Here is a 14,954-nt window from a genome sequence, read left to right on the forward strand (position 1 = left end):
CGAAATAATGAAATTAATATTAATTGTAATCGTAGGTGTTGGAATTGGCAGCGTAAGCAGAATTGATTTTAATAACTTGCTGCCTCTGCCGCCAAGTCAAAGACGAAGTATGTATATGGTTGCTTAAGGCAATTTTATTATTTGAGAAACTAAAAATTCTTTCTGTAAAGTGAATTATTTCGTGTGAATATTATTGTTTTAAAAAATAGACCTCTAGGAGGTCAGTCGGGATTTGAAGCTCGAAAGGACTGGCTGAATACGCGTCGTGACATTTAGCCAGAAATCAATTAATTTGTGTTCAGTAATTAAATAATTGTAAGATAAAATCTGCATATGTAGATTAGGTAAAGTTTTGAAAGTGTAGTTCTAGTAAAAGTGGTTTATAATGACAATAAACTCTGCGTAGAGATTTTAAGTGTTAAAACTCTATTTCTTTTATAAAGTGTTATTATTTTGTAATAGAGTAAAGTGTATTTATTGTCTAATAGAGTCAGTGAAGTCAGGAAGTGTTTATATTTATCTATAATTTAGTTATTAAGAGTAATTTAATCCTTTTATCCCCTTAGGTCGTCACGTCGGGTGTTTGTTGTATTTTTTAGCTGAGTTCAGCGTGTTTCAAAGGGTTAGGGAAGTCGTCATGCAGTGGACGATTTGTACGTAGGGGTGTACTGCCATCTCGCCGAAATATTTTTCGCCTAATTTCACTTCCCAACCAACTTATTGCAGTACTTTTAGTTGGCAAACCAATGCTTAGCATATTATTATTTAGCATAATTTTTATTTGAACACAATTTTATTTAGCAGATGTTCATTTTACCACGATTTATTTAGAAAAATAGTTACTAAGCAAATGTTTTATTATACCTAACTATTTATTGTTAAATAACGTTTGCCCAAATCTAGACACGCGGTAGCGTGTCCAGCCAAGTTCAAAGAAAAAGGAACTGGCGACGCAGCAACCGTGTGTAATATTACACGAACCATTTCGAGCTACTTTTGACCCCTTCACAACTTGAAACCTACTTAACCTACACTAATGAAATCTGGCACATGTATTCAAGCCCCTTAGCTTGTCCAAAATACAAAATTTCATAAACGTAGCTCAAACAGTTACTGATAAATTAACGTTTAAAAACCGGCATTTTTGTGACTGACTGACATATAGATCATAAACCTAACCCACTTCCAGATGACCTAGAAACTTGAAATTTGGCATCAAGGTAGACTGTTAGGTGTATATAGAGAGAAAAATCTGAAAAGTGGAAATTATTGATATTTCGATGGAAAAAAAATAATTAATACTTATAGACCAAAAACCTAACCCACTTCTAGATCACTTAGAAACTTGATATTTGGCACCAAGGTAGACTATTAGGTGTATATAGAGGAAAAAATCTGAAAAATGGAAATTATTGATATTTCGATGGAAAAAAAAGAATTAATACTTATAGACCAAAAACCTAACCCACTTCTAGATGACTTAGAAACTTGATATTTGGCATCAAGGTAGACTATTAGGTGCATATAGAGGGAAAAATCTGAAAACTGGAAATTACTGAGATTTAGATGGAAAAAATAATAATTAATACTTATAGACCAAAAATCTAACCCACTTCTAGATCACTTAGAAACTGGATATTTGGCATCAAGGTAGACTATTATGTGTATATAGAGGGAAAAATCTGAAAAATGGAAATTATTGATATTTCGATGGAAAAAAAAGAATTAATACTTATAGACCAAAAACCTAACCCACTTCTAGATGACTTAGAAACTTGATATTTGGCATCAAGGTAGACTATTAGGTGTATATAGAGGAAAAAATCTGAAAACTGGAAATTATTGATATTTCGATGGAAAAAAAATTAATACTTATAGACCAAAAACCTAACCCCTCTTCAAGATCACTTAGAAACTTGATATTTGGCATCAAAGTAGACTATTAGGTGTATATATAGGGAAAAATCTGAAAACTGGAAATTATTGATAATTCGATGGAAAAAACATAATTAATACTTATAGACCAAAAACCTAACCCACTTCGAGATGACTTAGAAACTTGATATTTGGCATCAAGGTAGACTATTAGGTTTATATAGAGGGAAAAATCTGAAAACTGGAAATTATTGATATTTACATGTAAAAAAATTAATTAGGTAATACTTATAAACCAAAAACCTAACCCACTTCTAGATCACTTAGAAACTTGATATTTGGCATGAAGCTAGACTATTAGGCGTATAAAAAAGAAAAAAATCTGAAAACTGAAACTTTTTAACAATTGACCGCGCGTTAGCTAGGGTCTCCTTTTCAGCTTAGGCAAACTGCTTTTCTGATGAATACCTACTATAGTAATTTCTGTACAAAAAGTAATGATATCCCAACAAAAACATAAATGTGAAATGAGAGCCAAGTTCAATATTAAGAATATGTGTCGTTGTTGACTCGCTGACAAAAGAATTGAGATCTATATGGGTGCCAAGTTCTGTGTTGTGTAGAAAATCCTGAAATTATAAAGGAGTTGTCTTGGCTAGTTTTTACGTATAGGCTACTTTTCTAAAATTTGGTTTGTTGGTAAAAACTAGCCAAGTCAAATCCTTTATAATTTCAGGATTTTCTACACAACACAGAACTTGGCACCCATATAGATCTCAATTCTTTTGTCAGCGAGTCAACAACGACACATATTCTTAATATTGAACTTGGCTCTCATTTCACATTTATGTTTTTGTTGGGATCAGTATTATCTATAATGTATTCAATATCTATCTTTTATTTAGCTGAAGCTTCGGTGGCAAAATAAAAATGTGGTTACAAATAATAGGCAACGTACTTCTTTTTATGAAATGGTATTTTGGTGCTTCCATCGTAACTGTCCTTAAACCTAAGGAGATAACGCGATATTCTTCTAGTTGAATCTTAATTTATCGTACAAAGGCGAATTTATCTTACAAAAGTCATTCTCTAGGAGGTCTCGGATGTTTTGGGCTTCTGGGTAGGATAAAGCTTCGTGTTTGTTATGCCAGCCCGTTGTCCGATGGACAACAGTGACACAATTAATTCGAAGACGTATTATTTATATCAATCATGCTTCATTATGGCAATAGGTTAGGTATAAATTAGAAAAATTGCATATTTGATAAATACAATAGAATCAGGATTATTCGATTCGTTTTACTCCTGAACAGGTCACTCACTGTAAACATAGCAACAAGTGGCACCAAAAGGTTAATTCACCTATCTACATTCCGCTTGGCTTTATCGGTTGTCTTGTTTTCTCGTAAGTATGTACCAAAATTAAAACAAACATTAAAATGAACCACAAGATCATAGGTACAAAATTACCATTGTATTAGGCATTTTATTACCGCCGCATATTTAATTACCGCCAGACCATCTAAATGGTGGTACATATACCCAATGGCATATGTGAGTTTCTACCAGAACTGGTAATGTCTAAGTATATAACGGTTTAAAATATTGTATATACATGGTGTTCACGAGGAATGTGAAAGATTTTAACCACGCATTTCTGAGGTCAAAAGGAGAATTTTTTTTTTTTTTATTTGTATCAACTCTGGAACTAGGCGAATTTCAAAAAAGTTTATAGGACTTTTTTTGCCTCTAAATATGATCAGGAATACGCCGCTAAAACTATTCGGCCTCCTCATGTTACACGGTGTATATATTTTTTATATTCCTTACAGGTCACCTAGATGAATTGTTTACTTTGTACATATTTATCGTACTCTATGTCGTGTATTTACCTTTTGTTTTTTTTTTTTAGTAAAGTATTTTTATTACCAAAAGAATATGTGCTTTTTATTTACTGACTAATTTGCATGTGCAAAACACTATCTTTCAACTTTCACGGTTTCAAAACATAATTTACTATACGGGACTTGAATTACCTCTGACAACCACAAGAACAATACTGACTAGTCTACTATTTGTATGACGTAATTGTCTAAGGTTGTCACTGAGATATCATTTTTTTTTCATTTAATATCCATCAATCAGTAAATTTATCAAGCTAACTGGAAGCATACTTTCAAAAACGCTTTTATGCCAAACACGTATTACTATCTGTACACAGAACTCGCAATAAGCACTGTAGGTGCAACATTGTAAATAACCTTTATTACCATTTATGAAAGTATCACGACTACCACATACTGTTTTAATATCGATAAGCTTACGAGGGGCTTGTAAATGAAAACCAAAAAGCGTGTTGACTTTATCCTTTACAGTTTTAAAACGACCCGACAATTTAATATTATTTACTGTTTTATACTTATTGAAATAGTTTCTTGTTAAGATCCTGATCGGTGAGATAGAATCAATCTTTAAGATATGTGCCTTTGATATCAGATTATTGAACCTAAGTAACTGGTGTTAAATAATACCCAACAAAAACATAAATGTGAAATGAGAGCCAAGTTCAATATTAAGAATATGTGTTGTTGTTGACTCGCTGACAAAAGAATTGAGATCTATATTGGTGCCAAGTTCTGTGCTGTGTAGAAAATCCTGAAATTATAAAGGATTTGTCTTGGCTAGTTTTTACGTATAGGTTATTTATTATATTTGACTAGGTACGTTACTTTTCTAAAATTTGGTTTGTTGGTAAAACTAGCCAAGACAAATCCTTTATAATTTCAGGATTTTCTACACAGCACAGAACTTGGCACCAATATAGATCTCAATTCTTTTGTCAGCGAGTCAACAACAACACATATTCTTAATATTGAACTTGGCTCTCATTTCACATTTATGTTTTTGTTGGGTTGAAATTTCGCATACTTATTATTGGATCACAACTATATTTAGCATTTTTTTTATGACCCGTAAAACGAAACTGCTCCCAGAGATAGGTAGGTTATGGTTATTTTTTTTAAGACCCTAAAAACGAAATTGCTCCCAGAGATAGGTAGGTTAGGGTTATTTTTTTTTGATGACCCTAAATACGAAACTGCTCCCAGAGATAGGTCGGTTAGGGTTATTTTTTTTTGGTGACCCTAAAAACGAATCTGCTCCCAGAGATAGGTAGGTTAGGGTTATTTTTTTTTGATGACCCTAAAAACGAATCTGCTCCCAGAGATAGGTAGGTTAGGGTTATTTTTTTTTTGGTGACCCTAAAAACGAATCTGCTCCCAGAGATAATTAAGTTAGGGTTATTTTTTTTATGACCCGTAAAACGAGACTGCTCCCAGAGATAGGTAGGAAGGTAGGTTAGGGTTATTTTTTTTTATGACCCTAAAAACGAAACTGCTCCCAGGGATAGGTAGGTTATTCACAATATTAGGCGAAAAATAATTTATGCCTATCAATACATTCGACATAACAATAAAAGACATTTTGAAACATGACCAACTAAATATTTTGCCATACAATAATATTGTAAATAATCATTTGCGACATGTTATATATGCGAAACATTGGTCTGCCATCTGATAGTTTTGCCAAATGATACTATGGGCAAAATAGTTTGGGTAGTGATAATTTGCCATACAATTTTCGGCCACATATTAGTAAACCGTATCTCATTATTTAGATAGTATTTATTAAATTTTGTATGAAAGCGGATAAAACACCCATAAAATCACTTTTAATTTGACCTGCTTGTACGAATTGAATGTTGACATTGCAGTGTAGTTGTTTTGAAGGAAGAGCTTAATTTAACACCATATACCATACAATACAATCCATAATTTGGCTCTCTCCGACAGAATGACGAAATTGTAGTGTCACGCATTTAATTGCTTCTTTGATCCTATTATTTGTGACGAGATAGTGAACCACAATATTGGACTCATTGAGTCCAATGAGTCCAATGAGTCCAAGAGAAGCAAATAATACATTATGCGCTCCAGAAGTTACGTGGATTGGCAAAAAGTTGGTACGAGTCCCTGCCATCCCTCAGCTATTCGTGGGAGGTCTGGCAGAGTAAATTAAAAAAGCTTTCCCGAATGATGTCAATTATGGCAAACTATTAGATGAAATGTTAAACCGAAGATCTCGCACGGACGAAACTCTCAGAGATTATTTTTATGAGAAACTTGCGTTATTGAGTCGGTGCGAGATTGTCGGTCGGAAGGCAGTTGATTGTATAATCTACGGAATCAATGACAGCTCAGTTAGAAATGGGGCCCAAGCCCTCAAATGTGAGGAACCGGAGGACCTGTTAAATTATTTAGCATCACAACAGCCCTCGCAATCTAAAGACGCATCACGGGGCCCGTCAACTTCAAATTCATCAAAGAGACGGGACTTTCGTAGTAATCCTTCTGACAAAAGCTCTGTTAGTAACAGGGGAGTAGACTCCACCTGTTATAATTGTCATGAGCGTGGCCATGTTTACCTGAATTGTCCCAAGCCAATCGTTAAGTGCGGCAAATGCCATAGAGTAGGGCATAATGACGAGAATTGCTCTAGGAGACCATTACAAACGCAACCCCGTAATACCAGTAGCTCTAGCAGTCAGCCTACTGACAAAAAGGTCTTGAAAGTATCAGTAGATGTTGATAGTTCAATATTAGATGAGGTCGAAAGAAGAGCATCCTTTGACATAAAAACATCAGAAGGTTGTTCTAACACTTCTAACCATGCTAACCATTTTAATGATAGCGTAGATGATTCCGCAAACGAGAAGTTTCATAAGACTATTTGCGTTAATGAACAAATGTTAGGCGCTTACATTGACTTCGGTTGTGCGCGTAGTCTAATTCGGTATACAGATGCGGTCGCGTTGGGATTAATAAAAAGTGAAAGCACATCGTTGCCCACCTTAAGAGGTTTTGGTCATTCGGCAGTCGTGCCTAAAGCGGAGGCTACTGTTCATGTTAGGATTGACGAAGTTGAGATGGAGTTGAATGTTTTGGTTGTGGATGACGCGTATTTGGAAGATTCACTGATGATCGGAAGGGACTTTACAGAAAAGCCATGTGTAACAGCATTGAAAAACAATAAGCAATTGTTCCTTTATCATACTCCCTCTGAACTTTCCGAAAATCAAAATCAGGCTATCGGTCTTTATATCTTAAAAGATGCTACAGTAGTAAAGGGAGGTTTATTGGAGATATACACTAAAGATAATTACACTGGCAATGTTTACTCGGACGGTGGAACCAGGATGAGTCCCAATCAAGAATATCACCTACATCAGGGTTATTATGAGGTGCATTTTTCGAGTATTTAGCAAGAAGATAGGGTACGTGAGCCACCTAAGAGCGCATCAGAGAGTGGATCAGCTACACTCTAATAACACGAGCTAAAAATTGCCTAGTCCAGAGCACACAGTCGCTGGGGCCGAAATCGGTCAGGAAAGCATCATCATCATCATCATTATGAGGTGAAGGAGAGTAGAGCAGTAGTATTTGTAACTTCGTTAACTAAAGCGCCACTCAACTTTAGGGCAGGGACATTGATAGCGAGAGTCAATCCAATTACAGAAGTTACGACTTTGGTCGTTCAGGCTGAATACAATGAAAGGGAAATGAAGCCGATTGAGCAATCTGAAATTAGAGTAGGCAAAGGGGTCGATGAGGAAACTCGCGAGAGACTTCATCAACTCCTCCAAAAATATAGATCTTGTTTTGCCCAAAACCTTAACGAGCTAGGACGTGCTAAAGATGCTAATATGAATCTAGACACGCGGTAGCGTGTCCAGCCAAGTTCAAAGAAAAAGGAACTGGCGACGCAGCAACCGTGTGTAATATTACACGAACCATTTCGAGCTACTTTTGACCCCTTCACAACTTGAAACCTACTTAACCTACACAAATGAAATTTGGCACATGTATTCAAGCCCCTTAGCTTGTCCAAAATACAAAATTTCATAAAAATAGCTCATACAGTTATTGATAAATCAACGTGTAAAAACCGGCATTTTTGTGACTGACTGACATATAGATCACAAACCTAACCCACTTCCAGATGACCTAGAAACTTGAAATTTGGCATCAAGGTAGACTATTAGGTGTATATAGAGGGAAAAATCTGAAAACTGGAAATTATTGATATTTCGATGGAAAAAAAATTATTAATACTTATAGACCAAAATCCTAACCCACTTCTAGATTACTTAGAAACTTGATATTTGGCATGAAGGTAGACTATTAGTTGTGTATAAAGGGAAAAATCTGAAAACAGGAAATTATTGATATTTCGATGGAAAAAAATAATTAATACTTATAGACCAAAAACCTAACCCACTTCTAGATGACTTAGAAACTTGATATTTGGCATCAAGGTAGACTGTTAGGTGTATGTAAAGGGAAAAATCTGAAAACTGGAAATTATTGATATTTCGATGGAAAAAATAATAATTAATACTTATAGACCAAAAACCTAACCCACTTTTAGATGACTTAGAAACTTGATATTTGGCATCAAGGTAGACTGTTAGGTGTATATAAAGGGAATAATCTGAAAACTGGAAATTATTGATATTTCGATGGAAAAAATAATAATTAATACTTATAGACCAAAAACCTAACCCACTTCTAGATGACTTAGAAACTTGATATTTGGCATCAAGATAGACTATTAGGTGTATATAAAGGAAAAAATCTGAAAACTGGAAATTATTGATATTTCGATGGAAAAAAAATAATTAATACTTATAGACCAAAAACCTAACCCACTTCTAGATGACTTAGAAACTTGATATTTGGTATCAAGGTAGACTATTAGGTGTATATAAAGGGAAAAATCTGAAAACTCGAAATTATTGATATTTCGATAGAAAAAAAAATTAATACTTATAGACCAAAAACCTAACCCCCACTTCTAGATGACTTAGAAACTTGATATTTGGCATCAAGGTAGATTATTAGGCGCATACAAAAGAAAAAATCTGAAAACTGAAACTTTTTGACAACTGACCGCGCGTTAGCGAGGGTCTCCTTTTCAGCTTAGGCAAACTGCTTTCATGATGAATAGAATACTTACTATAGTAATTTCTGTACAAAAAGTAATGATATCCCAACAAAAACATAAATGTGAAATGAGAGCCAAGTTCAATATTAAGAATATGTGTTGTTGTTGACTCGCTGACAAAAGAATTGAGATCTATATGGGTGCCAAGTTCTGTGCTGTGTAGAAAATCCTGAAATTATAAAGGATTTGTCTTGGCTAGTTTTTACCAACAAACCAAATTTTAGAAAAGTAACGTACCTAGTCAAATATAATAAATAACCTATACGTAAAAACTAGCCAAGACAAATCCTTTATAATTTCAGGATTTTCTACACAGCACAGAACTTGGCACCCATATAGATCTCAATTCTTTTGTCAGCGAGTCAACAACAACACATATTCTTAATATTGAACTTGGCTCTCATTTCACATTTATGTTTTTGTTGGGATATAGATTTACATGACAAGACTCCGGTAGTGTATAGGCCCTATCGAATGTCGCACCCTGAGCGTCAAAAGGTAAGGGATATTGTGGATGAACTGGTTAAAAATGATATTGCACAGGAGTCGAACTCAAATTATGCTAGTCCAATATTACTGGTTCAGAAAAAGAATGGAGAGTCTAGGCTCTGTGTCGACTACAGAGCTCTCAATAATAAAACCATCAAAAACAAATATCCCCTACCTTTAATTGACGATCAGTTGTCGAATTTGAGCGGAAACAAATATTTCATTACGCTGGATCTAGCTTCCGGCTATTATCAGATCCCAGTAGGAGAAGATAGTCGACATTTGACGGCCTTTGTCACCCCGGACGGGCATTATGAATTTAAACGGATGCCCTTCGGGTTAGCAAACGCGCCAGCCGTTTTTCAAAAAATGATGAATGGGTTATTGGGTTCGCGGAGGTTTAAGAGTGCTTTAGCATATATGGACGACCTTCTAATTCCGTCAGTGTCAATTAATGAAGGATTTGAAAGATTAGAGGACGTATTGAAGCTTATTCAAGATGCTGGTCTAACCCTCAAACTATCAAAATGCAGTTTCTTTGATACGAGTATCGAATATTTAGGTTACGAGATCTCTGCTGAGGGTATAAGACCGAGCGAAAAGAAAATATTGGCCGTGCGGGATTTTCCTGCGCCTCGTAATATCCATGAGATTCGGCAATTTCTGGGTTTAGCGAGCTATTTCCGTCGCTTTGTAAAGGGTTTTGGCGAAATCGCAAGACCTCTGACTATTTTGCTGAAAAAGGATGTACAGTGGCAGTGGCGTGACAATGAAGTCAAATCCTTCGAGACTTTAAAGGAATGTTTAATTAGACGTCCTCTACTGGCACTAGGGCTTGCATTCCGGAATTCCGGAATTTCGAAATTCCGGAATCTCGGACAAATTTTCCGATATTACAATTCCGGAATTGATACCACTCAATATCGAAAATTCCGGAATTGGATTTAAGTACTTTTTGTATATACCTCTATTATTAAAAATTGTTAAGAAACTACACTGTACGGGTGTTTTTTGTCGTTATTAAGTGCTTCTTAGTCATTCAGTAAGCTATAGTATAGGTATATTTTATTTTTTCGTTTGCTAAAGCAGTGGGACATAATGGGCTGATAATAAAAACATAAAAAAACAATAAAGCAGAGCGATTTACTTGCTTAGAATAGTCAGAATAGTCTGAATCCTACATAAGCGAATTTGTAGAATTGAAAATTAATAATATTTGGACTTTTTATCTTGAATTGAATTCAGAGAAAAAGAGGTTTTCTCTATTAACGATTTCGAATCCTGTAGAACCACATAATATATGATATTCTGAATGATAATTAGGAACTAGGAAGGAAAAAGCCAAACTTAGACCATCAAATTCTTAAACAACACCACTACCTACTAGGTTAGGAAGAGTAGGAAGCTATTACATATATTTAACTATTTTATAAAATTATGCATCGAATGGTTTACCAGCATTTTAATAGGGTGGTAAAAAAACGTACCTACTTCAAATTAAATTTCTGTTAAACAATACTAATTTTAATAAACGTAAAGTATGAGAATTTCACATTCTTTGTTGTTTTTTACTAAAAAATCGAATAAAAATATGAAAAACCTAACTCCGGAACCAGTTCCGGAATTCCGGAATTGGCACCCAATATCGAAAATCAGTTCCGGAATTGGAAACCATCCGATATTGCAAGCCCTAACTGGCACTGTATAACCCGGAACTAGATACTGAGGTGCACACTGATGCTAGCTCGCTAGGATTGGGAGGCATACTGATGCAGTGGCAGTTGAGTCCCAGGTAGGGCTTGCAATTCGAATATTCGAATTTGTCGAATATTCGGCCTGTTTTGATATTCGAATATTCGGCCGCTCAGGTTTCGAATATTCGAATATTTTTTATTACTATAAAAAATCTATTTAATCCGCTGCAGTTACAGTGCACAAGTGATACCACGGTTTGGCCGTTGCTGTTCATATCGATATTTTCAAAAAAGTTTGGATTAGAGAATATCGCGAGAATACACCGCTAGGGGGCTACTATTGCGCGGTCAGTTCAAATGTAACTTGAAGTAATTTTGTTAAGTTATATTACAAATGCTACTTGCGTAGTAAGTGCAATATCTTACTTAATCGACACATAATCGTGACTATTTTTTCCTTGCTATCATTTTATGTGTCAATCACGTGTCAATTTAGTTCGCGAGATTCTGGAGGCGACCTTAAGTCCGATCCTCACGAGCAAGCTAAACTCCGCCTCCCATAGAGATAACCAATTACGATGCATTCAGGAATCTTTATCTTAATAATGAAAAGGGTAAAAGCAGGCAATGAGACAAACAATAGGTATATATATAATAGACGAGACGCCAAACGATCGTTCCGATAGGGTAATAAACCGAGCTGTCAACAAGGATGCGGTTAAAGTCGATATTGCTTATCGATGAATTACGCTTGCTCGATGAAACAGTGTTAATACAATACATCTGCATTTATTATAGTACCGATTGCTTCATTAATATGGTAAAATAATATTAAGATCTACAACTGGCTGATTTACAAAAATATATCATCAGAGACCAGAACCGTCTGGTAATACATTTCCCAGGACGAAAACTATGTAAATTAAGTTTATATTTATTAGGAATGTTATTTCTTTTTATGGTATTTATTAATAATTAGTATATTTTATGAATAGGTACAATGAGTTAAAAACTAACATAACCAATTATATTATAAATACCTACATCGATAATCTGCGAAGGTTGCGACACGCATCCCTACAAGCAGGTAGTAAAGGGGCGGGCCCGACCTAAAGATTGATGGCCTCACCGGAACGTTCCTTTGGCTTCTACTCGTACTATATAGTAAGGACAGTTTATGAGTTGTTGTTGTGTAGGCTAAGCTTCGCCTCCCCATAAAGATAACCAATTAGGATGCATTTTGGATTCCTTAGCTTAGCTTGCAAATGCCGGCCGTCACAAAGAATGGACAATGGACGGCAATAAACTTTACCTGAGCTAATCTTTTTTCTTCAATACCCACATTTTTGAGCGCCATACTATTGGTTATCCCAATGCCCATATACACATACTATACACAAGCCCTGTAAAGGGCATTTATTTGTGTGATTATGATGATGAACACACAAATAGATGCCCTTACCAGGATTCGAACCTGGGACGTCCTGCTTCATAGGCAGGGTCACTATCGACTAGGCTAGGAGGCCGTTTCATTGATAGATTGATAAATCACAATTTGTAATAATACATTTTTTTAAAATACTAAAACTAAATATTTTCGCAATTAATTTCTTGGGGTTAGATATGAGGATATTGGGTATTACTTGAGGTATATTTCACAAAAAATAATTCAACGGTTTCGTATCTGGCGGAGCCCAAACTTGGTATGTTTTGAAAATTATTTTTATTTTAATTGAATGCAAGTGACGGAAATATAATAATGTGATATATTTTTAGAACCGGCTCAAAGTGCCCTTTCATTTAATATCACACACAATAGGTTTCTGAACAAAACATTATCTTTTTCCATACAAAAAAAAAATGACGTCATAACTCCTTTCCGTTTTTTTTTTTGCTGCTACACCCGTAGCCGTACAAATTGATTCAAATGGCCTAAAGATTAATCGTGCCGATTTTCATACCTTTAACACCATAAATTTTACTTTAAAATGGCGATGGGCCGGCCACGTAGCCAGGTACACTGACCAGCGCTGGACCCTCATATGTACCAAATGGACCGGTCCTTATGGAAAACGAAGCGTGGGACGACCTCAGCAGCGCTGGGAGGACGAAATAAAAACGGTAGCAGGAAACAACTGGCTTAAAGTGGCACACAACAGAGATAAGTGGAAGAAATTGGAGGAGACCTATACCCTGCCAAAGGGATCCCAATAAATAAAAAAATAAACAGAGAGAGGACAAAAAAAAAAAACTATTAGATTTAAATACATATATATATATATATATATATATATACTTTTCTTTATTAGTTAGTCTCTAATGAAACAAATTTATAAATTATTAGTACTGTTACGGGAAATAAAAGGTTTTTTTATTATTTATTTTATTTATTTAACACCATTTGCAGCTGATTTTGGTCAACCGCTAGTACTATTAGTCAAAATAAGGAATCCAGGGAACTCCTCGAATCTTATAGGAATATATATAGCGATTTTTATATTTTCGTCAATAAAGCAAGTATTTACGTTCAGAAAAAGTGACATTTAATGAAATGGAACTGCTGATGATGATCAAAACGGAACTTTTTAACGATGCATAATTCACTTTGGCGATTTGTCCACAGGGAGCTCCTCAAATCTTATAAGCCTACCTACATACAGCAATTTTTGTACTTTCATCAACAAACTAAGCATTTACAAGTGAAAAGTGCCATTTGATAAAGTGGAACTGCTGATGGAGACCAGAACGGAACTCTTTAACGATGCATAGTTCAATGTGGCGATTTGTCCTCTTCGCTAAATTTACTAACCCCGTAAGATTTATAAAAAATAAACATTTTTATCAAGGTTTAGTCTGATGATGGATTATGCTGCAAAAGTGTATACCTACTTTATATATAACAATTGGAGCTCCCCTCAATATTTTCTTTCGGAGACATACATTAATACTATCCCTCACAGAGAGCATTTGCTGTTTTTTTGAAAGAGTAAATAAGTAGTCGGGCGGCTAGAGCTTGCATTCCGGAATTCCGGAATTTCGAAATTCCGGAATCTCGGACAATTTTTCCGATATTACAATTCCGGAATTGATACAACTGAATATCGAAAATTCCGGAATTGGATTTAAGTACTTTTTTAGGTTTTAATACGTTTATTATTGAAAATTGTTAAGAAACTACACTATACTTGTGTTTTTTGTTGTTATTAAGTGCCTCTTAGTCATTTGGTGAACTACCTATAGCATAGGTAGGGGAGAGTGGGGGAATTGCGAACACTTAACTTATAACGGTAAAAAATAATAGAAATAGGTCAAAAGATAAATCAACTTTTATTTAAACTTAAACTTTATTTATCTATCTATTCAGGTATCATTAAAAAAAACTCAATAATCAACGTTCTGTTAAAAATATAAGCAAGAAACAAAAAACTTGCCGTTCCATTTTACCCGAGCCCCTATGGGGTAATTGAGATCAGGCCACGGGGAAAATAGGAACAGGGGGGGTAAATAGGAATGGCACGTTTATCAGACTTAATAATAACTAACATTTCTTGTTATGGCACATATCACACACATAACCTTTACTAGTCTCACCAGAAGTACATTGTTCATGTGCCCAGAGCTTACAAATGGCGCACATGATCCAATCTTCCGTTGGTGGGGTTACATATTTTTCGTTACACATAATGCAATAAAACTCTTCTTCGTTTTCAGTTCTCTTGCTCTTTCCTTTCTTAGTTTTTGTCTTATTTTGTGCTGTTTTTGAAGTGTTTGATTTTTTTATTGGAGATTTTCCACTTTTAGATGGAGCTTTTGCAGTTTTAGTGGAACTTT

The 14,954-nt window shown here is 35.0% G+C and overlaps 1 protein-coding gene across 1 annotated transcript; it reads left to right on the forward strand.

Annotated features, from left to right (window-relative positions):
- The first annotated feature begins 5,962 nt into the window (after positions 1-5,962).
- LOC134805882 (uncharacterized) lies at positions 5,963-7,897 on the forward strand. Its single transcript, XM_063779080.1, has 2 exons — positions 5,963-7,177; positions 7,352-7,897. Exons 1-2 carry the CDS (start codon positions 6,002-6,004, stop codon positions 7,658-7,660), a joined length of 1,485 nt encoding a protein of 494 aa, XP_063635150.1. The 5' UTR covers positions 5,963-6,001; the 3' UTR covers positions 7,661-7,897.
- The last annotated feature ends 7,057 nt before the right edge of the window (positions 7,898-14,954 follow it).

The sequence above is a fragment of the Cydia splendana genome, unplaced genomic scaffold (assembly GCF_910591565.1).
Source record: "Cydia splendana unplaced genomic scaffold, ilCydSple1.2 scaffold_73_ctg1, whole genome shotgun sequence".
NCBI lineage: Eukaryota > Metazoa > Arthropoda > Insecta > Lepidoptera > Tortricidae > Cydia > Cydia splendana.

Bases quoted from the DNA above. Each gene is read 5' to 3' on its own strand.
- LOC134805882 (XM_063779080.1), top strand. From the start codon at position 6,002: ATGTTAAACCGAAGATCTCGCACGGACGAAACTCTCAGAGATTATTTT. The intron at 7,178-7,351 runs GTGCATTTTTCG...CATCATTATGAG, and splicing joins TACATCAGGGTTATTATGAG to GTGAAGGAGAGTAGAGCAGT.